Consider the following 25,407-nt stretch of genomic DNA (forward strand, 5'->3'; position numbering starts at 1 on the left):
GGTTTCTCTGTGTAGTTCAGACTGTCATAGAACTCGCTCTATAGACTAGGTTGGCCTCAAACTCAGAGATCCTTCTTCTCTACCTCCAGAGGGCCCTACTGGTTAGTTTTGTTTTGTTTTGTTTTGTTTTGAACAGTCTCATAAAGTAGCCTAGGCTGACCTCAAAATCTGATTCTTCCTTCCCCAGCCTCCTAGGTGTCCACCACACCTGGCTTAGGAATTCTTTTTTTCTCTGGTTGATCCATACTATAGTATCAGTGAGCACCCAGTCGTACGAGCCAGTCATCACAGTGCTCAGCAGCCGGAACTGAAGGGGCCTGTTCCCAGTCCACCTAGGAGTTATTAGTATTGTTTCCAAGTTAGAGTCTTATTGCATGACCCAAGATGACCTGGATATTGTAATCCTTCTGCCTCAGCCTCTGCAATGCTACCATTACAGTTGTGTTCTACCATGCTCAGCTGGGTTTTATGTGGTTCTTTTACTTTTTGAAAGATAGGAAAGAGTTAATTTTGAAATAAAAAATTTATTAATCTAGATTTTTAATGCCTTTCCCTTAGATGAGCCAGTTTTCTTATTTGAGCAGCGAAAATAATACCTCTATTCATTTGTGTTCTATTCATCTCCAGTAGTTTTGGAATAAAATTAAATTACGTGGGATTTAATTGGGCATGTTGCTGGGTGGGTGAGCAGTTGTAGCACAGATGTGACGCTGCTGTTTGAAGGGCGTGCAGTGTGGCGGAGGAGACCTCTTAAAGCAGTCGTTTGTCAGCAGCTGTTTACAGTCTAGCTCCAGCACTCAGAAGGGTCCTGAAACTAGCCTTGTATTAGGGAAGGTTTAAAGATAAAGGAAGCTTAAAGACACTGTAGCTGTCTTCTGACACACCAGAAGGGGGCGACAGATCTCATTATGGGTGGTTGTGGGCCACCATATGGTTGCTGGGATTTGAACTCAAAACCTTCAGAAGAGCAGTCAGTACTCTTAGCCACTGAGCCATCTCGCCAGCCACTTTCTATCTCTTATGTGTGTTAGTAAATAGAAGATTCATGGTTTGGTCTGACTTTAAAACCCTGTGTTCTCTTCAATAGCATTCCTGAATTACCTGTGTCATTGGGTCATTCTGTGTTCCCAAGCACACCTCTATCTTGTCCCTCAGGAGGGCTGGGAGCTCTCCCACTGCCTAATAGAGGAACCAATGAGAGGGTTACATTTAACTCTTTGGTTGTGTTAACTTTTATGTTACAAACCCCTGGGATCTGGATGCTTCCTTGGGGTAGTAATCTTGTGGATTCTGGGGCTGCTATGAAACTGCTGCGCTGTTTCTATCCTCTCATGTAAAAATAGCCCTGTGGTGCTCCTGCTGCGCTTGGTAGCCAGGATTTCCATCATGCTGCGCTCCCCCCACCCGGGACACTTGATAAACAAAGCTCTGAGGAAGAAGCAGAGTGCAGCGGCTGCTCTGCAGGCCTCTCAGCTGCCACCAAGAGCTCACATGAAAAGGTTCCATTGCGTTAACAGGCAGAGCCCCGTGTTCTGGTTGGTGAAATGTTCAGAAACGCATTTCTGGAGTAAGAACTGTTTGTAATCCTTCCTGATTGTCCCATAATACCTGAATTGAGTCTCCCAGGCAGCTCAGAGGGATTTTGAGATATGGCTTAGAGTGATTGCTTGGCAAACATAAGGCCCTAGGTTCAATTACCAATAGCACTAATTTAAAAAAAGTAAAAAATAAAAAGCTAACCAGCTTTACAAGCTGGAGAGGTGTTTTTTGCTGTTGATGTTCACAGAGATGATGTGGACTAGCAAACATGCAACCCCAATGATTTCAATACCTTCCCATATCCAGGTAGTTTTAAGATAAAAGGAAGTGAATTTAGGTTGTGTGTCTTGTTCCATATAACAAGAGACCTTATGGTATAAATTTGTACCTCTACCCTACACTGTCAGGGTTCAGTAGGCAGCTTGTGGCTTTTCCCTTTCGAATCTTAACTCTTTGACCACTTAATTTGTTCTTGCCTCTCAAAGGCACTGGGACTCACTGACTGCTGGCCAGTACCTCTCTAGAGGTGCCTTCCTATGAGTGTGCTGCTGGAGTTCATAGTACGTCGGTCCGTGCTGTGTTCACATAGTTACATATTTCTGTATTTACATGTTGTTTGAGGGTTTCACTTGGGTGAGAACCTGATTTACTTGAAATGGGAGGTAATGAGTGTTTCCCCTTACTTCCCTTCTTTGTCCTGGGTTTTATGAGCAACGCTGACAGAGATTAATTTTATCTTACACACTTCTGGTCTTTTAAGAGCGATTAGAAGTACACGTGTTGGGGCCCCGTGTTGGAAGTCTTGGTCATTGTCAGTTCACTGTTCTTTCCTTTCAAGTTGCCTAAACACAGCTGAGTTCTTAAGAGGAGCAAAGAAAACATGACAGTGCTGCCAAGTAGACAGGAAGCCTGAGCGAGCAAGCTAGCCGACCCAGGAGTGAGGCTGAGCACAGCCCCGCGTCCAATCAGCTGAGTGCACTGTTGCTATGTGCGCCCTACTCTCTGCCTTTGTGAGAAGCCTGCACGGGGAAGCGCAGCACCCAGCGCTTGCTCCGCTCGCTCCGCTCCTGTGCTTTCTTTCCCTCGGTGGCTGACAGTGTAGCAGCTGACAGCCAGAGGCTTCCAGTATGGTTTTCAGTGGGAACAAAGGGCTCCGCAGACAAGGTGTGTAACGAGGTGTTTCCAGCGGCTTTGTTGTTGTCCCTTTGGGGGTGGTTGTTGACTGTACTGCTGGTTTACATGGATTTGTAATAAACAGGTCGAGGGATATGATTGGGCTTTGAGAGTCATGGGACATAGGGAATCGTCCTTTGCTTCTGATAGCCTGTTTTCTTTGAAGAGCATTGCCTGAAGGATTATTAAAATGCTAATCTGAACAATGAGTGGGAAGAAAAGAAACCAGATACAGTGTGCTCACTTTAATGAGGAAAAATGTGATAGAAATGAGAACACTAAGGAGGGAGTATGGTCAGCCAGAAGTGTTGCTGAGTGCACAGAAGAGATTTTAAAACAAAAGCTGCCAGGAAATGTTTTGGAAATCTGTTATATATGTTTAGGTGGATTAATGATTTCAGAGAGAGACCACAATTGTCAGGGATTAGCTTTAATGGGTTTGACAAGAAGGGGTGCATGCTGCCCAGCCATAATGCACTTATGAAGATGTGCCCCAAAATTATACAGTCTCTTAATTATTCGGTCTCTTGACTAGTTTTATGCAGTTCAGATAGAAGACAGTGATGTAATTCCCCAGTAAACCTGTTAACTTTCTACCTAGAAAAGAGAGTGAGAGATTTTGAAACCAACTCACAAATGTTTATGATAGAATTCTAAGACTAAAGTTGTCCTCCTAAGTATAATAATTCACACCTGATGAGCTAGCTGCAAAATTAAAAATATTAATTAAACCACACTGATTTAGTAATTGAACAGGATATAAGGTGCAGTTTAAGATCTGAAAATGCTGGCCTAACAAGGGTTTTCTTTCCTTGCTTTCTTTTTTTGCCTTTTTTTCTTTTTCTTGTTGTTGTTATTGTTGGTGGTGGTGGTGGTGGTGGTGGTGGTTTGGTGGTAGTGGTTTGGTGGTTTCTCTGTAGTCCTCACTGGCCTTGAACTCACTGTAGACCAGACTGGCCTTGAACACACAGATCTATCTGCTCTGCCTCCCAAGTTGCTAGGATTAAAGTTGTGCACCACCACCATTTTTTTTAAATACTGTGAAATTAGAATTTATATAATTGACATAGATGGTGATTCTTTTAAGCTAATTAAAGCAGAGGACTTTAATTAGCATGTCTCCCATTTCATGAGCAGTCACTGCTGAGCTGTAACTAATACAGGTTTGGTTATGGTTTGGCTTTTGTTTGTGGTACCAGGGATCAGACCCAGGCCTTGTGCATACTTCACGAGCACCGTGCCTCTGAGCTGCCTTGTGAGCCATCACATTTTCTTTTATGTAGCTATGTAAGTCATTCCTGTTTAATTTACTTTGAGACATGTCTGAACTTTCTAATCTTTATAAACATTAGTGTAATTAGAAAGGCATACCAACCAGTCAGTATCAGGCATTTTTGATAAGTGAGGAAAAGATGTTTCTTTCCTTTGTAGACAATTCAAAATATGTTCATACTTTTATACCTTTTGTTGCTTATTTTTAACAATATGTATAGTATTTTTGTCAGGGTAAAAACTTGCTGGGTATGGTGGCACACTTCTATAATCCTAGCACTTGAGAAACTTCAGCCAGACGATTACAAATTAGAGGCCAGCCTGGGCTACAGAGCCAGACCTCATGTTTAAAAAGAGAAGGCAGTGACCACCGGTAGGCAGTCTGGTGGTTCTCTCTTTTCTGAGCTCATTCTCAACCACTGCTAACTTCATTTTCTCAATTATACAATCACAGACCCCAAAGCTTTATTTAAAACATCTTGCTGTCCAGTTCTCTTTGGTTTACTTCATAAGAATTGGTTGAACTCGGCACAGGCTGTTTTCGTATGCTGTGAAAGATGGAAGAGCACAGAGCTGCAGAGCTGAGCACCCTCATTCGTCACACGGGCTTTGCTGTATTCAACAGCGATATTCTTGGCAGAACCTTCCAGTGAGTCCTTGCTTGGCATCTGTAGCAGAGTCCTGAGAACTCCTGTTCACTGTCAGAATCTCAGGGTGATGGACCTTAAATACTGGTGATGAGAGTAACCTTGCTAGCTGGCTCCTCTCGAGTTTGTTATTTGATGGTAGCCATTCCCCTGCCTTCTGTGTCAGATCTGTAAGTTGTTTATCTGCCTTTGCACTTTGCTTTATTGAGGCAAACACAGTTCTACTTACCAAGTAAAGTGATGTAGAAATTTGCCTGTATGCTTTGAAATCTGTAAGCTGTGATATGTTTATACATCTCACTTACTATTTCTAAATTCTCTCCTCTGTTGTTGGAAGGAAGAGGGCTTGATGTAGTGCTGGGGCTTCTGCCCAGGGCTGGGGACAAGCTAGGGAAGCCCACTGCCGCCAAGCCACTTCTCCAGCCAGGCTCCTCAGGATCAGAATGGATTAGTCCCTGTGAAATCATTTATACTTCGGTGCCACCACAGATGCTTGCATCCTTGTCCTGTACCTGTCTACTTAAAGCTACATGATAAACTCAGCTCTTCCCTCCAGAAACTTCTCGCTTATCTGTAGCCTAAATCAGGAAAAGATTATTTCTCATAGTCAGCTAGGCAGGGCAGGTGGAGCTTAATCTTTTCTTTCTTCCTTCCTTTCTTTCTTTCTTTCTTTCTTTTTTTGGTGAGCTATTTTCTTCTCTCAATCTCCTCTCTTTCTCTTTTTTCTTCTTTTTTTTCTCTCCTGTTCTCTCCCCTCCTCTCTCCCTCTCTACCCTTCTCTATACATATATATTTTTCTACTTCTTTTTGCTTTGAGACAGTGTCTCACTTATTTCCAGTCTGGATGAACTCCTGAGCTCATGTGACCATGCTGCCTCAGCCTCCCATAATTCAGACCAGTGTCCAGCCTGGCAGCTCCCAGTCTGTTGCTGGGTACTCTCTCACATCACTGGTGCTGCTACAGATGCAACACTCAGTAAGAACATAGTGTATCACTGTGGAAAGTCAAAGACTGGAGATGGGAAGGAAAATATACCTGTTAGTGATATTAATTGGGTCTGGTTATATAATCCTCTTTGCCAAGACTGTTATGAAAGTGGCAGGAGAGGTCTGTTCATAGGGAAGCTGGAATTATTACCTTCTCGTTCTTATTCAGAGATTCTGAACATCAAAGGAAATAGTGGTGCACACTGAAACAATAAAATTACAAATTACAAGAAGTAGTCAAGATAGCATATAAAAAAAAAAGAACAGGTAAAGCTTCGGATTTTGCTAGGAGTTTCCTGTGTGGCATGAGAGGGAGCTGCTACATCTGGTTGTATGTGCCCCAGTCTCTAACTTGTATTGCTAAATGCATGGCATTAAGATTAGAGTTTGAGCCGGGCGTGGTGGCACATGCCTATAATCCCAGAGCTTGGGAGGCAGAGGCAGGCAGATTCTGAGGCCAGCCTGGTCTACAGAGTGAGCTCCAGGACAGCCAGGGCTATACAGAGAAAACCTGTCTCAAAAAACCAAAAAAAAAAAAAAAAAAAAAAAAAAGATTGGAGTTTGAAGATGGGCATGGTGGTACAGAGCTGGAACTTCTGGGGGCCGAAGCAGGAGGGAGGATCATGAATTCAGCACCAGCCTGGCCTGTCTTCCTGTGGTGCTTGAGATCTGAGGTGTGCCTCGGCAGGCTGTGGGCAGCAACCTTTCTTCAGTGAAATGATTTCAGGCTATGTTGGGGTCTCAATGAAAAACTGCAGAAGTGCCCAGATTAATAGCCCAGTGTACTCAGTGATGTACTATGGAAATGCCCAAATGTCAACATGTTGAGTTTTCTCAGCATTAGGTAGATTTCAAGTTTCTTTTAAGACTTTGCCCCAAGCTTCACATTTATAGATATAATACATTTCTCCATTTTCTGAGCTGTGTCATGCTTTGGAAGGAAATGTGAAGGTTGAATCAGAAAAAGGAGGCAGAAATGAGAACTGTTAGACAGCAGTAAACAGTGGGCTAGGGAGTGAGGGAAGTCAGGAAAGGGAACGAGGCCTGTGGAGAGCAGCCTCTTGCTGTGTGCACCACCCTGCATACCCTGAACTGCTCTCGCCTGCCTGGGAGCCCCTGGGCAGTAACCTGTCTGTGGTTTCTCTTGGGGTTCCTCAACAGGAACTTAGCAGGGCGACCTTGTCATTGCTACCCATGTTAACAAGCAGGGATAGCCAGCTGTCTGGGAGCCAGAAAATGAATATCATAAATAAGATGATTAAGACTGTCTCAGAGTACAGAAATTTCCAGAACAGAAATTGGGTGCTACTATGAGGCTAAATTTTGAAAATTCAAACTTCTAAGTGAAAATGGTCAGAAATAGTCTTTTAAAAGATCTCTTTAATTCATACACAAAAGTTTTAATGACCACAATACTTTCACTGCATTGAGCTATGGTAATTTTATTGTGTTATGAGCAAGATTTAGTCCAGGTCCCAACCTAGCTTTATTGATTCATTTTGATATCTCTCTCTCTCTCTCTCTCTCTCTCTCTCTCTCTCTCTCTCTCTCTCTCACACACACACACACACACACACACACACACACACACACGAATACAGAGAGACAGAGACAGAGAGATGGGGGTCAAACCCAGGGCCCTGTGTGTCCACCACTGAGCTACACCCAGTCTTAGTGCTCAGACAGTTTGATTCCCAGGTAAACATCTTTATTTCCTACAACCGACTGAGGAGACCTTGTAGTTTACTGAGAGCTAAGAAGCAAGCAAACTTAAAAAGGAAGCTGATGCTTGCCATCAAACCCCATCCTTTCACTGTCAGTGAGCCCACTGGTTCTGCCAGGATACTTCTGTATCCTACCAGGGATTGCTTTGCATGTAATGAAGAAAAGAGCACGGGAGCCTTTTCAAAAGCTGTGGTCCCAGAATTTGGGAGTCTGGGGTAGAAGGATTGCCACAAGTTCAAAGCAAGCCTGAGTTTTGTAGCTAGTACAAGGCCTTCTCAGGGTACTTAGCAAGACCTGTCACAAAGAACAAAATGAAACCATAAAAATAAGGTATTAGTGGTACACACTGTTGCCTTTCTTCCTGGGTGGTGGCAGGAGTAGAAAGTCATCTCTGGCTACATAGTGAATTCAGAAGCAGCCCAGACTGTGTGAGATGTCTTCAACAACCAAAACAGTGCTGAAGATAGTAATCAAATAGTATTCTCCCAGCCTTGAGTTCCCAGAGCCTGTGTAAAGCTGGCACAGTGAAGCATCTCTGCCATCCTTGGGATATGAGGTAGAGTCATGGACTAGCTGGCCAGGTATATGCAGCAGTAAACAACAAAAGATAAGAGCAGAAGCTGAGGACTGACATCTGGGGTTGACCTCTGACCTCCACATGCATGCTGTGGCATACATACAAATGTACACACATATGTGAACACACATACATCCATATATATTATATATACCATACACATACACACAAATGCAGATACAAACAGATTGAATAAAGATTTCAGGAAATGCATATGAGCAAAATATTGAATTTTGAGCACCTGTGTGGTTTTTGGAGCCTCAAAGGAGATGGTGACATGTATACCTTATAAATGACTGCTTTTACAGATTGTCCTGTTGAAACTGTGTCCCACACTGACTTGTGCATTTTGGATTGGCTATGGCAAAGAGTCAACCACAGAAAGACCAGCTTGGAACACAGCTCTGAGCTGCAGGCTGGGACTTCTGGACATCTGGAGGACACTCCCTTTGGCCTTAGGCTGCCATGGACTTGGTACAAATGGTCCTGTTCTAGAAATGGAGGCCCACTGTATGAATGTCACCTGCCTCCATCTTTGTTAAAGACAGTCTAGCTGAGCTGCAGTTGCTCTGTGTGGTAATTAGAAGCATGTCTGTATCCCATTATCTTTTCTGTTTCTCCAGGCGTTTTAGGTTTCTCACATATAAACACACTCAGTGGAAAATGTGAAGGCTGAGAAGTGAAGGGTCACACACATGGCAGAGGCATGAATGTTGAAAGGACAGGGTGTGTTTTTTGGGACCAGCCTATGTTGTAACCATATTCCCACGAGGTAAAAATGCAAGACTAAATTAGGTTAGGCTTAAGGATAATTTTGGAAAGTTATGTGCCAGTTATCAGGGATTAGTAAGGCTGGATGGAACAAAACAGCACCAGAACAGTCGACAGTCACCTTTTCAGCATACACTAGTCCTCTGAGGCAAACCTGGAGCACATGCTTCTGAAGGGGGGCTGGGGGGGTGTTCTTGCTTTCTCCTGTGACAGTGTTCTCTAAATGGCTGCCTCTGACTTCTTTCTGTGTGGGCTGTGGAACGAGAATACTGGGCATTCTGGATGTTTCCACAAAGGACAGTCCTGTAAAAGAATACCTTCTACTTGAGGCATTTCTGTCTGAAAGTGTGTTATCTTAATGCTGATGCCTTACATTACATGGAACACAGAGAAGTGTTTCAAAGTGGGCTTAGTGCAGAGAAGGCCGTGAGTAAGAACTGGTAGGCCCAATTCAAGCCCAGACTTTATGGATGAAAGCGTAATTCTGTAGCCCAAATTTTAAGGAGGAAAACTGTATCCTTGATGATACCAGTGGATTTCCCGAATGACACCAACTATTTGTAACTCTTTTTTTAAATTTATTTATTATTTATTTATTATAAATACACTGTAGCTGTCTTCAGATGTACCAGAAGAGGGGATCTGATCTCATTATGGGTGGTTCTTTGCCACCATGTGGTTGCTGGGATTTGAACTGATGACCTTCAGAAGAGCAGTCGGTGCTCTTACCCGCTGAGCCATCTCACCAGCCCTACTTGTAATTCTTAAGGGAACTTCCTCTGCCGAGTCCGTGCCCTCTGTTTCCCTGTGCTTTGATGTGTGTCCCTGTTAACTCTCAACACATTACAAATAAGACCAACCCTTGTTATCCTTACAAGGTGGCCTCCCTTGGTGGTGGTGATGGTGGCTTGCTCTTCCCCCTAAGAGCTGGTGATGGTGGCTTGCTCCTCCCCCTAAGAGCTGGTGATGGTGGCTTGCTCCTCCCCCTAAGAGCTGGTGATGGTGGCTTGCTCCTCCCTCTAGGAGCTGGTGATGGTTGACTTGTTCTGTCTTCACTTTCTTTAAGAGCTGAATTTTTTGACACCTCAACATTAAGTTTCTCATTTCCACTCCAATCTTCAAGCTACTTCTTTGGATTGGTTGAGTTTAGAGGGTTATGAGCCTTGGTCACCACCAACTCCTATGTAAACATGCAGTAGACTTGTATGGAGTACATCTGCAGTCCTGTAAGAGATTGCCAAGGCTTAGGAACTCCTAGGAACTAGAAAGAGCTCTCTTGTTTTCCTTTCTTTCTTTCTTTCTTTCTTTCTTTCCTTCTTTCTTTCTTTCTTTCTTTTCTCCTCCCCCCCTTTTTTTATGGATTTAAATGCCTTTCTCTGTTGTGTTAGAGACTTAAGGAGTGATTGCCTAAAGCAGTTTGCTTATTTTAAAATGAATGTTTCTTTTTCCCATTAAAGGGGACCATACTGACAGACTAGAAAATAAGTGGCTATTAAAACGTGAAGACAGAATAATATGAATCATTATTCGCAAAGGCAAATTGGAAACTTGTTATCACTTAAATCAAAAAGAAGCTAAAAATAAGAAGAAAACAAAGCAAGAACTAACACTGACCATTCAAGAGCCTATTCCTGCCAGACACTATGTCCAGATAGTAGGAATATTTAGTGATGATCCCAGCCAGCAAGTGGGCTCCGCAGATAAAGGACTTGTGTACAACCCAAGTTTGTTGTCCAGAACCCATATAAAGATGGAAGGAGAAAACTGACTCCATAAGGTCATCCTCTGACCTTCACGTGTATAACATACAATGAGCACAAATATATACACATTCACATACATGTATACATGCACACATACATTCAGGCACATTCATACACACATAGACATGCTTAAACATATATATACACATGTGCACACAGGTGTGCACACTACACACAAGCACACATATAAACATGCACACACACACAGATTATTGTCCTTCTTTTCATGGAGTTTGAACTAAAGGTGTGTCTTATTCATACTGAGTTTAGGAAGAAAAAGTACAGAGTGCAGTGAGGTCTTCCAAAGACAGACAAAGCTGCAGAAGAGGATACAGGCTTCAGATGAGATAGGGAGACCTAAAGAAGGACTGTGTGTGAAAGCTGAAATGGAGACCTTCTTCTGGCAGATCTCATTACATAGCCCACACTAGCCTCAGCTTCCCAAGTGCTGGGATTACAGGTGACCTCAAGCAGCACCCAGCCTATAGCATATTTCTTTGATGTTCATAGCATGATGAATTTTTCCCTTCTAGAGAGAAAAATGTTAGGAAATAGAAAGGGAATGTCTTCTTGAAGGAGCAGCTTTCAAACCCAGCTTGATACCCTGTACATGCTGTGAGGAGCTTAACCTTAGGGCTCCCCAGCAGGTGTCTTAAGAGGTGCTCATAAATGGTGAGATTGAAGCTTCTGTGGTTTCTAGATGTCAATTGTAGTGGTCTTGATCACTGGCTATAGTTACAGGGAACCACCAATAAATTCATGAGGCATCTGAAGAAAAGCAGGATGAGGGTGCTAGAGGATGGGTGTGCTGTTCTGATGCACAGGAGGATGAACCAGCTTCTGACTGCCCAGGCCTCCATGGTGCAACCCATGAGACCTGCGCAAGGGAGTGCTGGAAACGAGCACCTCAGCAACTGAGGCGGCCTAGGCAGACGCCATGAGGGAGGATGGCGTCCATGCATGTGGTACACACCTTCGAGCCCAGCTCTCCGGGGGCAGAAACAGCCGTATCTCAGCCATCAGAAGCAGAACAGCCAGGGATGCACAGATCCTGTCTCAAAACAAAGCACTGAATAACTAGAAGAGTAGGCTGGGGTTTGGATTTTTTACCCCTTGTCTCATTACTGCACTTCAGGTGTGTCCAGTGCTCCAACTCTTCTGAAAATGGTCATAGGGCAGATATAAGAAATTGCTGGAAATAGAGGAATCAGACTTTACCACATGGATGGCAAACTGGGGACAAAGATGGAAATGAAGTGTAGGTCAGTCTTAGGTTTCAAGTCACAAAATGCAAAGCAGCTGTGGTTGGGCCCAGGCCTCCGCTCCAGCTAGCACCCCTGTGATTATTTTTAGTTTGTTGTGGTAGGGTAGATGTAGGGTCAGCCTGTGCCTGTGGCCAGAATGGTATTAAAAACAACAGATGGGATGGTGGTGTTTATGGTTACAAAGGACTGAAGCTGGAAGAAGCCTGTCCAGTTTCCCACACCTTTATTGTCAAAGGAGTAGGCTGAGGGTCAGAGGGTTTGACCTTCCCTGAGGACCCAGGGCTCCATGACTGTGAAGGGTGGCTCTGGAGCAACATTTCCCATAGTGCTTTCAAGTTACTGAGTACTTTGATGTGGCTTCTGGTTTTTGGTTGTTTTGTATTTGAGAGATCTGTGAATTTCAAGATATGATACAACTACAAATACTGACCTAAAGATGTGCTATTTAGAGACAAGGCCAGGTGAGGTGTCACACCCCAGGAATCGCCAGCACTTTGAAGATGGAGGCAGAAGGATCAGGGGTACAGGTCATTATCAGATACACAGCAAGTTTAAAACCAACCTGGGTTGTATGAGACCCCGTATCATAATGTTGTTAATTTAAGGGGAAAGAGCTAAGTGTGGAAGTAGAATGTAGACATTAGGCAGACTGGCACAGTTCAATATATATTTTAAACTAATGAACAGTAAATAATAATTGCTTAATCATAATAGCTGTGGGCATATGACTATAATTCCATTTATGTGTGATTTGTCTAGTCTCAAGCCAGTTTAATCTGGTTCTAGGAAATAGTTTATGCTTGACTGCCAGAAGTTGATTATAGTGACCACAGTTATCTAATAAAACCTTAATTAAAAGTGTTACTTTGGTTTTAATCCCAGAGCTTGATTGTTGTATTTAGCTGAGGATCCCGCTTCTGGCCGTTACCACTCTAGAGGGACCATAGGGCAGTTGGAATGGTATTTGAAGAGAAAAACTGGAAATAGAAAGTATGGCTTCTGTTCTTGCCAACCTGATAATAAAGTGATACCTTAAAAGAGAAATGGACAATGAAGCTGAAATGTTCCATTGTAAATGACTGCTCTGAGGAACAGTGTGTGAACAGGAATGGACCAACCCCTTGAGTCAGTGAATGGTTCGATGGTGGCCTGCTTCAAGAAGTTGAGTTTCTTGAGGAAGGCTGTGCTTCTTCTTTCCAAATGTTTCCGGATTGTCTCATTTTGTTTTAGAAAGATTGTTCCTTTTTAAATTTTATTTTATGCATAGGAATGATTTGCCTGCATGCGTATCTGTGTAATACACGTGTGCCTGGTGCCTTCGTAAGCCAGAAGAGGGCATTGTATCCCCGGAACTTCAGACAATTGTAAGTCATCATGTGGGTGCTGTGGTTGAGCCTGGGTCCTCCGAAAGAGCGGCCAGTGCTTTTAACCACAGAAGCATCTCTCCAGCCCCAGAAAACCCATCAGTTCACACTTCTGACCCAGGGGAGCATTGTTTTGGGATTGGCGGTTTTCTACCTTGTGGACACAGTTCTCTTGACTTTATTGTGGGGACCCTGCAGGAGTGCTTTGCTGAGGTTCCTGGTTGCTTTCAGCTTCAAGCCTTTCTGTGTGTTTACTGAGGGCTGGCCTAGTGTCTACAGCAAAGACAGGCCCTCTCAGTATCTGCTCTAAAATGACTTCTCGTTTATAATTATGATGAAAGTGAAAGTTAAAACACTACACTTTTAATTTTCTTTTTGTAGACCTGTGCTTTTGCTTAGGAAGTGAAATAATATCATCTTTACTCCTTGCTCATTTGGCTACATATTGTAGAAAATAAACACATCATCATCTAGGTGCTTCGGTTGGTGTTGGGGTGCTATGTTAATATATATGGCACAGCCATCCTAGATGCAAAATGTAAATGTCTAAGTTCAAACTTTAGAAGTAGGTGATGTAGGCTTGCTTTTTATGGATTGTTTGTTATGGATTCTTATTAGGTTTCACTTATCACCTCAATCACACTCACCACCCCAACCCTTCAAATGGCCCTCTGCTCTTGCAATCTACCCCCAAAAGAAAATTAAAAAAAAACAACAAAAAATTAATCAAACAGAAGAAAACAGGAAACATCTCTCTATAGAAGCTGTAGTGTGTTGCAGTGTGTCTCACAGTGTACCCTTTTGACCATGTATCTTTTCTTACAAATGTTCATTGCACTGAGTCGTGGGTCTGGTTCAAGACCTTTGGTTTCTGCCACACTATCAATGCAGGATCCTTACCCAGATTCTTCTCAGATATCCTGCTGTTGCCCTGTGTCATGAGATCTTGAAAGTTTGGATCTGTAAGACTCACCTTTTTCATACACTCCCAGCAATTCATAGATAAGGTAGATTTTTGGGGATAGGCCAACTCAAAGCCCTAGATCTAGGCTTGGGTTGGTCAGATCTAGCTGAGTTGGTCAGCATGCCAGCTCTCCCACACCTCCACTACCAGGGGAGCTCTCCAGCATTACCCCAGCTTGCTCACACAGTGTTACAGCTAGCTAGGGGCAGGGGCAACTCACTTGTACCTGTGCCTTTAGAGCCAGCTCCACTGTGCTGCTGCTCAATGACATACAGGGCCTGCTATCCTGAGTGCTGCAGCCTAAGAGGGGCTAGGTCATCTCTAGCTCTCATACTCTTGAGCTCACCCACCCCTGCCTTCACCATCAGGGCCAGCTCCGCTGTCCTTCCCAGGCGAGGTATAGGGCCTGCAGCAGTGGGCTTTTTGTTTTGTTTTGTTGTTGTTGTTGTTGTTTTTGTTTGTTTGGTTTGGGTTCTGTTGTTGTTTTAATATGGTGCCTCATTTAAATCTACATTTCAGATGAATGAGTAACTTTCTAGTTTATTATATCTTGTACTGAGGTTTAAATATAATTGGGAAAGTTTTATTTTTATTTGCCAAATTGAGCAACTATAATAAGAATTTTTATATAAGTGGCCTCTCCATTACCCTGTCTCATTGCCCCCAAGTTTTGGATGTTATTTTGTTTTTGTAAATAATGAAGTAAAGTAACTATACATGTGTTACCTGTATTTTAAAAATGAAGGATGATGGTTTCTACTTTGCTTTTCAACTTCCTTCACTGGATCTGCCCCAGCAGCTTTCTTATGTTCACGTCTGAATCACATTCAGCTGTGTAGATGGTTAATATTTTGATTTTTTAAGTGAGGTTATAAAACAATGCAGTCTCCTTGATTTTAAGTGTTAATGAAATATTTTCAGTTGTGTAAAATTACTGACATTTGTAACAAATATTTTTTTTTTTTTTTTTTTTTTTTTTTTTTTTTTTTTTTTTTTTTTTTTTTTTTTTTTGGTTTTTTTCGAGACAGGGTTTCTCTGTATAGCCCTGGCTGTCCTGGAACTCACTCTGGAGACCAGGCTGGCCTCGAACTCAGAAATCCGCCTGCCTCTGCCTCCCAAGTGCTGGGATTAAAGGCGTGTGCCACCACCGCCCGGCGTAACAAATATTTTTAAGATTAACCCAGTACAAAGTCCTTACGACTTGCACACTACAGTTGGAATAGCTCTGGTTCATTTGTTAAAGACAGAAGATGAGTAGTGAGGCCTACATGCATTAGGGCATTGTTGACAGGAAAGCCAAGGACTGAAATGGGACCAAGATGTGCTGGCTGGACACATTTTCTTTGTATTTTTGGGGAGATTACATAACCTGTCTAGACTTCCTCTTATACTTCTTTAATGTTATAACAGGGAAAATTAATAAATAAAGGGAGTTTGACTTGGTTTTAGAAACTGTATTATTTTATTTTGGCTATTATAACAAAATACACTAAACTATAAGTAATTTATAATCAAGAGAAAATTATTGCTTACAGTTCTGGAGTCTAGGAAGTCCAAAGATCTAGGCACTGGAAGATTTATTGTGTGTAAAGGGCTCACCTTTGCATCAGACATACCTTCCTGTTACATCTTCAAGTAAAAGGAAAAATAGGCTCCCTTGGATACCTTCCAGAGGCCCACCCCTGACTACCATCACATTGGGAATTACGTATCAATAAAGGAGTTCAGAGGGATGCGAGCATTCTGACCATATTAGGAAATCTGTCATATATTTAGGAAAGCTCCACATAACTTTCACTGACCTCAAGGTAACATCAGAGGAAGGATTGAAAGTCTTAAGTGTTTTGTAAGAAGTTGAAGACATTCTCATCACTTAACAGAGTTGAGATTTGAGCCTATTCAGGGTGTCTTCCAGGCTCTCTCAACTGCCTAAGGATAAAAATTGATATGACTAGCATAAATTATTTTTAATTACAATGTAGAAAAATGACTTAGTAAACCATTTTTTATTCACATAGCCCTCATATAATTATAAAAGCCAAAGATTTTAACATTTAATATGTTCTAGTTGAAATAGAATTGTATCATGTCCCCACATGATACAGTTTTCTCTTCCAGTTCTTCCCAGCCACTCTCCCTGGAACCCCTCTTATATCCCTTAATTTGATAGTCCCCTTTTCTTTTATTATTATTATTGAGGTGTGTACATGCACACGTATATAGAAATACAACCTGCTGAGTCCATTTTTGCTTTTTGTATCTATATGGTTTCAAAGCTGATCATTTTGCATTGTATAACCAATCAAGGGGCTCATCCTTAGGAGAGGGTAGTTCTCCCTCTTCCAGCAGTTTCTTAGTTTAAAAGCTAAGTGTCTAAGGGTGGGACCCAATAACCCCCCCCTCCACATTGTGATGTCTACTGATACTCCCATTGGCTATGTCTAGGAGAGACTGTTTCACAGCAGATCTTTTGGAACACTGGCTTTTACAGTCTTTCTGTTCCCTCTTCTTTGATGTTCCCTGAGCCATAAACACAGGAGCTGTGATAGAGATACATCTGTTGGGGCTGGGCTCCCCTCAATCTGTTGGTTTTCTGTAAATGGTTTCCACTTGGTATAAAGAGAGGCTTCTTTGATAAGGGATGAAAGTAGTACCTACACTTACCCATGAAGGGTAGCTCACACACAAAGAAGGTCTCTATGGGTCATGGGTCTGGAACTAGGCTTGTGGATTTGCAGATGGTGATGGGCCAAAAAAAGGTGACCCTTTAGCAGTTTTAATGCAAATAAAGTTACAGAACCAATACACTCTAAAGCCACTGTGACATGTTACAGCTATAAAGTTACTGTTCAAATTAGGAACACAGGTGGGTCTAGTTTCAGGGAGAAGTCTTTCAATGTTGAAAGTGTTTGTGATGCTGTATGTTTTAATATTTGCTTAGGCCAGTGTCAACTCTTAGTCTTCCAGGCCACCATGACATTTTGCACAAAGGTAGAACCTGTGTTTTAAGTTCCCCTGTCCACCAAGCTTTTGAAATCATGCAGTGTGAGTGGTCTATCTGTTAATGTTAATCACACTGAGTGTGAATGGCATTGAGGCATGAGGCACTTGTTTATGACACTTTATGAGAGGACTCAGGGTAGGTTTGTGCTAGGCTTTTATTTTTCTTTGAAAGATAAATTTTATTAATTTCAAGAGAAAGACCCTGTCAGCTCTACAGGATGTCAAGCAGTCCAGGTTGAGAAATTCCCACTCCTCACTTGTGTGTTATTAATAAATCTGTGCAGGTTTGTGACTACAGCTGATGCAGACTGTTGTAAACAACAAAGTTGGGGCTTTCGTTAGTACAGACCTCTCTGTGGCTCCCTTATTTAGTTGTCACTTTCTTCTCATTGCCTGGTTTTAAGGTTCCATTAAGAGCAGGAATTCTGGCAGAGGCAGGCAGATCTGAGTTTGAGGCCAACCTGGTCTACAGAGTGAGTTCTAGGACAACCAGGGCTACACAGAGAAACCTTGTCTTGAAAAAACTAGGAAAAAAAAAGAGCAGGGACTCTTGGGGCTGGAAAGATAGCCCAGTGGTTAAGAGCATTTGATAACTTTTCAGAGAACCCAAGTTTGGCTTCCAGCAGCCATGTAGGGCAGTTCATAATGATCTATAACTTCCAGGAGATATGATGCCCTCTTCTGACCTGTGTGGGCACTGCATTCACATGGCATACACAGACATATATACATACATAAATGTTTAAAAGAAAAATTCAGGAGTTCTGAATCTCTAAAGATTATTCTAGAGTGGCTGCACTTTGATACCTCTTAGGAATCCTTTTTAAAAGATGAATGCTTGGTCTTAAATGGAGCCCTAGTTTTATTGTGTCATTGTGTTTTTGTTTGGGTTCTCAGGGTTGGATTCAAGGCCTTGCTTTGAATCACAAGCTCTGCCACTGAATTACCTGCCTAAACCCTGTTTGTGTTTTTAAAGATTTCCTGTTTGCAGCAAAAACTCAAAACATGAGATTTCAAACTTTTCAAAGTGTCTTCTGAAATTAGGTCTCAGCAGAATCATGTTACATAACAGCATGTATACCATGAACATGTTCAGACAGTGTGCTTTACCTTTGAAGTGAAGAAGGCTATAAGCTGGCTATTGCCTCCATCTTTCTCAGGAAGACAAGCTTTAAGCAGACATAACCTAGTTTCCTAACTTATGTAGTTCAAAGCACAGTCAAGACCCAGACTCTTTGCTATCGTGATCCTAACCCCCAAACCGTATTTGTCATTATTCTTGGTAGATCCCAATATTGAACCTTGGTCTTCATCCATACTGGGCAGCCACTGTTCCAATGCTTTTGCACCTAATCCTGAAATGTAGATTGATTTTTTACCGTACTTGTAGTAAACACACTTTCTGATGACTGTATTTTTTTTAAATTTTGGTTCATATACACAGTTTCCTTAGAAATATGTAAATCTAAGAGCTGATTGAAGTGGTGCTTATCTGTAATCCTAGCAGACAAGAGGCTGAAGTAAGGGCTAGAGAGATGGCTCAGTGGTTAAGAGTACTGCTCTTTCAGAGATCCTGAGTTCAAGTCCCAGCAACAACATGTCTCACAACCATCTGTAATAAGATCTGATGCCCTCTTCTGGTGTGTCTGAAGACAGCTACAGTGTACTTACATATAATAAATAGATAGATAGATAGATAGATAGATAGATAGATAGATAGATAGATCTATCTTTAAAAAAAAAAGAGGCTGAGGTAAGAGGCCTGGGAGTGCAGGTCCATCCTGGGTTACATAATGTACCTAAATGTCTGTCTGTCTATACATTTGTCTATGAATATGTCCATCCATCTACACAAACGTTAGTTCATAATGAATTCTGTTCTTATAAGCATCTGTATGTACAGCTATTACTGTTTTTTCTTCAGATAAAAGGTTTGCTGGCTCAGTAGGTTCTCTAAAAATTTGGATGTATCTTCAAAAGGAGCTGAAAACATTCAGCTACTAGAATTTGCTTACTTTTGTTTTGGTCAATCATGCTAGAGTTCATGTAAGTCAGAATCATAGAAATCCATCACTTCCCTTTCTACACTTGGTTGGTTTTGACAGGTACATGTCTTCCACTTCCTAAATGATTCTTGATGGAACACAATAGTTCAATTGGCAGGAAATTTTTCTTAACTGGTGAAACATAAAATGGTTGTATATCTTATTAATGACATTACAGATTTGGTGAAGTAACAACAGCAATTGTACATTAATGACATATATAATGGGTTCTTCTTGGAGGTAGATACTATGACTATACTGTGATCTTGGGGCACATGTTTTAGATAAAATTAATCTTTAACTATATATTCATATGTGGGTTGTGTGTGGGTTTGCATGTGTGAGCATTGGTGCCTGTGGAGGTGAGAGGTGGGAGATCCCAGGAACTGAGATGGTATGTGGGTCAGCTGCCATGGTGGCTGAGAACAGAACTTCATCGTCCTTAAGAACAGCTCATGGTCTAATCTTCTGAACCATCTCTAGCCATGGCACACATACCTTCACATTTTACTGTATAAATATCTTTGCGAAGTTAAATGAGATGATCTATATCATGGTATCTGACATCCAGAAAGCATGTAAGTGTCAGTAGCTACAGCCTTTTAGCAGCATTAAAGCTGTGCGGCAGAACCACAGCCAACACAGAACAGTGCAGTGCTCTTCAGTGTCAGTGGAAGAGAGCAGCTGTTTCATAGCTTCATGCTGCAAAACAGACGGATACTGGTGATATTTCTTAGACCACTGCATTTGTAAGATACTGCATGATCATGATGCGGCATGGAGTGCTGCTCATTAACAACTCTCCCTCTGCCAGGCAGTGGTGGCGCACGCCTTTATTCCCAGAACTTCGGAGACAGAGACAGGTGGACTTCTGAGTTCGAGGCCAGCCTGCTCTACAGAATGAGTTCCAGGACAGCCAGGACTACACAGAGAAACCCTGTCTCAAAGACCCTTACTCTGACATTTCTCTAAAATACAGAAATTTAATACTTATTGTTCTAATCCATGGAATTTTGCCCAAGAAATTCAGCTGTGGAGGTTATATAAAAGAAAGGTTATTCACAACAGACTTGGAGAATGTCAGTTGTTTGAGGAAGCTGCTTAATAGCTCTTTGCTTGCAGTACAAGTCTAGTAGCAAGTACTAAAGTGTAACTGTTCCTCCTCTTGCACTAGCAAACCTCTTCTGCTTTTAGACCCTGAAGACATTTGTAAGTACTGTGTTCATATTTATAAGGCATTGAAATGGGTTGAGTGCTTACCCACATGTAGCCCTGGGGTAGAGCACTTGCCTAGCACATGCAAAGCCCTTAGCTTAGTCCACAGCCAGCTGATCACAGTGCACCCCTGTAATCCTGGCCTTTGGGATGCTGACTGAAAGAATTCAAGGCCACACCAACATGAGGTGCATAATGAGGCTCTGTCTCAAGCAAGACAAAAAATATAAACTAGCTGGGATAATGGATGCCATTTCCTTGATTCTGTTTTACACGGCATTTATGAAATGAAGGTAACTTTATAAACAGACCTTCTTGATCCAACAAATAGTGTGAAAACTATAGTCATTACATATAGTTGTGAACCATTAAACACTCTGTTGCCAAGGTCCGAAGTAAGATGTTCACTGTTGCTACTTCTGTACTGTTGTTGTGTGGCTAGCCATCATAATACGGCAAGAAAAAAAAGCATAAAGACTGGAAATAGAAAACTCATTTGCAGTAATTATGGTTGATTCGTTAGAACATCCTGTATGCAGGATACAGGAACACCTTGGTGATCAGCCTTAGTAGTGGTGGTGTATGCCTGTAGTCATTAGTTTTAGGGTATTTCTTAAAGAACAGAAATTGGCAATTAAAAAGTAAATAGTAAGAAGCATTGTAGAGGTTTGATCTAGCAATCATATATATACTATATAGAGAATCCAGGGATGGACAGGAACAGAAGAAGACTAGATGCAAAGAGCCCAGACATGGAACTATTGTAGTTACTCTGGAAGAGATTATAGCCATAGAAGAAAACATGGGAAAGAAAAACAGCTAGAGCATTTGGTCTTGGCTCCTTTGAGCATGTGCAGGATTAGAGTGTAGACAGAATGTAAGAAGAAGAGCAGGTTTTGGCTAGGAGGGTAGGAACAAGAGAGAATGGCAGATGACACTGGGCTTAGTGGATTCACTGTGGGTTTTATTTTCCCTCTGTCCCTTAGTCTTTATGATTTCTTTGCTCTTTCTATCTTTATCCTAATTTAATTATATAACCTGCCACAGAACAGATTCTTTTTCATTTGAGTGAGACCATTTTAATGCTTGCCATACCTTATTTCTAATCATTATAACAACTATAACAATTGGATGGTTAACTATTAAAATGACCAGAAAGTCAAGATAACTGTCTTGGTTGGTTTTGTACTATTATAACAGTATCTCAGACTTTATAATTTAAAAAAATTATTAAATTTATGTATATGGGTTCATGTGAATGTGTGTGTAGATGCATGGGTACCCATGCCACAGAACAAATATGGAAGTCTCAGGACGTCTGTGCAAATCAATTCTCCTTCCACCGTGTGTGTCCCAAGGAAACAGAGTATTAGGCTTGCCAGCAAGTACCTGTAGCTACTGAGACAGCTCCCCAAGCATCAGAATCCTTACCTTTAAAAGAATGCACATTTAGTCTGGCATGGGGGAACACAGCTTAGTTTCAGCTATGTAAAAGCCTGAGGCAAGAGAATCGTAAGCTACAGGCTGGCCTGGGCACGAAAATGAGAGCCTGTTGGGGTAGACGGGATGGATTTACTTCCTGCAGTTCTGTGACTAGGAAGTTGGCTACTGAGGAGCTACTGTAATCTAGCAAGAGCCTTTGATCCCACAGTGTATGTATGGTGGGGTAAATGCCGTGTTTTTGGAGTCCAAAAGACAGCCTGGGGTGTCCAGGCTCTCCTCAGCTGCTGTCTCCAGCTCCCCCTTTGCTGAGACAAGCTCTCTCACTGGTCCAGAACTTACCAAGTCGACAGCTAGCAAGTCCCAGATATCAGTCCATCTCCTTTGCCTTTCTGACACTAAAATTGCAAGCACATAACACCACAAGGGGTTTTTTAAAAGCGCGCACGTGTGTGTGTGTGTGTGTGTGTGTGTCTGTGTGCGCGCACGTGTGTGTGTGTGCGTGCACGCGTTATAACATGTCTGTGTAAGGTGTGTGTCTGGTGCCCTCAGAAGTTAGAAGTGGCCATAAGATCCCCTGGAACTATAATTATAGATTGTTGTGAGCCAACCTGTAGGCTAAACCTGGGTCCTCTAAATGAGCATCCAGTACTCATAACCACTGAGCCATATCTCCTAATGAACATTTTTAAAGTATGTTCTTATTTTTTATATTTTGTGTACATGTGTGTGTATGTGTGTGTTTTCATGCACATGAGTGCAGTATCCACAGAGACCAGAAGAGGAAGGACATCAGGTCTCCTGGAGCTGGAGTTACAAGCAGTTGTGAGTTTTCGACCAGTCCTTAAACTTTCTAGAAGGGCAGTACATGCTCTTAATCACTAAGGAATCTCTCTATCCTTCTTTTAAAACAAACCAGCCAACCTACATGTTTTCCAGGGATTGAATTCTGATCATTAGGCTTTCATGACAAGCACTTGACCTCCTAAGCCATCTCCCACCTATCATACTTCATTAAGGACAGAGTCAGATGCTGCCTCCTCTTCTTGTCTTCTGTCACACCTTATACATCTGTGATGTGTACAGTGTGGTTATTTTTCCTTTGTTATAAGGACTGGAGAGATGGAGCAGCAGTTAAGAGTACTGGCTGCTCTTCCAGAGGTCCTGAGTTTAATTCCCAGAAACCACATTGTGCCTTACAGCCATCTGATGTCCTCCTCTGGCATGCAAATGTACATGCAGAGAGAGCACATGTACATAAAATAAACAACTAAATAAAATGTATTGTAAATCTAGTCATGGTGGCAACAGAAATGATCAGAGTACTTGGTAGGTTGAGGCACTAGGATTGCCATGAGCTCACTGGAGCCACTGTAAGTTCCCTGAGCTACATACTGAGGCTGTCTCAAAACACAACAGCAAAAAAATGATTTAAAAATGAGAATAGATCCAGCAAGATGGCTAGGAGGTCAGGGCATCTAGTTTCAAGCCTGGCAGGCTGAGTTCAGTTACATGGTGGTGGGGCATTCTGTCCTGAGTGCTGTCGTTGATGGTGGGGCATTCTCTCCTGAGTGCTGTCGTCTGGCCTTCTTACTGTGTGGAATACACATGCATACACATTCACATCCAAAGTAAAAATGTAAAAACAACAACAATAACAAGCCCAACCAACCAGCCAAACTTACCTAAAAGTAAATTATTTACATGTATCTGCACTTCCGAGGTTTCCACGCTATTTGAGTGAATCCAGATAATACAGTTTTCTTCTGCCAGGAGGGCTTGCTTTAACATCTTTGCTCATATTTGTCTTCTACAGGTGAATTGTCTTAGGAGGGCTTACTTTAACATTTCTGTCATGCATGTCTTCTGCAGGTGAATTATCTCAGGTTTGCTGTGTTTGTTTTGTTTTGTTTTGTTTTGGAGGCAAACCCTGACCTCCCTTCTCATAACTTTTTCCCGCATTCATGGGGACTGCTGAACTCTGCTTCCTCCTGTGCCTCAGTATGGAAATCTGTTCCCATTTCCCTATCAGAGGTGTCCATCCTGTGTCTGGTTTGTAGTGTGAGAGTAACCCATATCCCTCTTCTGCTGCCTTGGGTGGAAACTGCCCAGAGGCTAACAAATGAGTTCCCTGAAGGGAAAGGTTTCCCTTCAGCTTGTCCCCTGGAGAGAAAACAAGGCCTGTGGGAAAGTCCTACTTTCCCCCAAGGACAGATAAGGCCTGCCTCTCATAACACTTATCATTCCTCCATTAGAAACAAAGAAATTAAGTAACATGTCTGAACTTGCCTAAAATTGAACTCTCTGGATCTTACCGTCCTTTTGTGTATAACTGCATTCCCCAGTGAATCTTGTAATTACAGTTACAAAGCAGGTATTAATTAAAGGACAATTTTTTGACTGAGACAGGAGGATTTCTTGGAGTTGGATGCCAAACTGGGCTATATAGCAGGTGCTAGAGTACAGAGTAAGACCTTGTCCATCCAGCCACCCACCCACCCCACCCCCAGCAAAAAAGGGAAGAAACAAGTTTTTTACATGACTTTTACTTCTCTTTGGCTTTCAGTTTTGTTGCATATACTCTAGCTTCATTTCTATTTTTATTTTATGTGTGGGTGTTTTGTCTGCATGTCTGTCTGTGCACAACCTACATTCTGTGTCCTCAGAATCCACCAGACTCCTGTAATTACAATTAGAGATGGTTGTGAACTGCCATGTCAGTGCTGGGAATTGAACTTGGGTTCTCTAAAAGAGCAGCCAGTGCTCTTAAGTACTGAGCCTGCTTTACAAACCCCCCAACTTCATTTCTTTGGTTTTTTTTTAAGATTTATTTTATGTATATGAGCATACAGTATAGCTGTACAGATAGTTGTGAGCCTTCATCTGGTTGTTGGGAATTGAATTTAGGGCCTCTGCTTGCTCCAGTCAGCTCCACTAGCTCTAGTCGGCCCCACTCGCTCTGGCCCAAAGATTTATTTATTATTATAAATAAGCACACTGTAGCTGTCTTCAGACATACCAGAAGAGGGCACCAGATTTCATTACAGATGGTTGTGAGCCACCATGTGATTGCTGGGATTTGAACTCAGGACCTTCGTAAGAGCAGTCAGTGCTCTTACCCGCTGAGCCATCTTGCCATCCCCCAACTTCATTTTTTAAGGAAGATGCCTCATGACATTTCTTTTTTTTTTCTCCCTGAGACAGGGTTTCTCTGTGTAGCCCTAGCTGTCCTGGAACTCACTCTGTAGACCAGACTGGCCTCGAACTCAGAAATCCACCTGCCTCTGCCTCCCAAGTGCTGGGATTAAAGGTGTGCGCCATCACTGCCCAGATCACCTCATGACATTTCTTCAGCCAGACAAATACATCAGAAAGCAAATACTCATGAAAACAATAGTTAAATTCATTTTTTAGCTCTTTGTACAGAAAGACCACTAAGAAAATCATTCTGACTATCTGAACTAGTACAGTTACGGTGTTTTAAAGTAAGTGCCTATTGACTGTGCTGGGTTTGTTATTTAATAGTTGACTGTTAACTAAAAACAAACCTAAGTTTCTGCCATCACAAGGTATGCCAAAAATCAAAGAACAAAGTCTTTTTTTTTCCTCAGAAGTTTCTGAGGTAAGAATTTTGATTACGTTGGCTGGGGATGAGAC

The 25,407-nt window shown here is 42.1% G+C and overlaps 1 protein-coding gene across 6 annotated transcripts in view; it reads left to right on the plus strand.

Moving 5' to 3' along the window:
* Fam214a (family with sequence similarity 214 member A) overlaps positions 1 to 25,407 on the plus strand; it is a 77,926-nt gene that overhangs the window by 20,857 nt on the left and 31,662 nt on the right. Inside the window, exon 1 of one of the 6 annotated variants that reach the window (XR_004111264.1) lies at positions 2,517 to 2,703. The exons of 4 other annotated variants lie outside the window; for them this stretch is intronic. Coding sequence is in view for 1 of the 2 variants with exons in the window: in XM_031343143.1 (XP_031199003.1) it covers positions 2,667 to 2,703 (37 nt within the window). In the remaining variant the exon portion in view is untranslated. Of the gene's footprint in view, positions 1 to 2,516; positions 2,704 to 25,407 lie in introns of those variants that run through there. One more of the 6 variants, XM_031343143.1, reaches the window with a different exon arrangement.

Source organism: Mastomys coucha, unplaced genomic scaffold (genome assembly GCF_008632895.1).
Source record: "Mastomys coucha isolate ucsf_1 unplaced genomic scaffold, UCSF_Mcou_1 pScaffold23, whole genome shotgun sequence".
Lineage (NCBI taxonomy): Eukaryota > Metazoa > Chordata > Mammalia > Rodentia > Muridae > Mastomys > Mastomys coucha.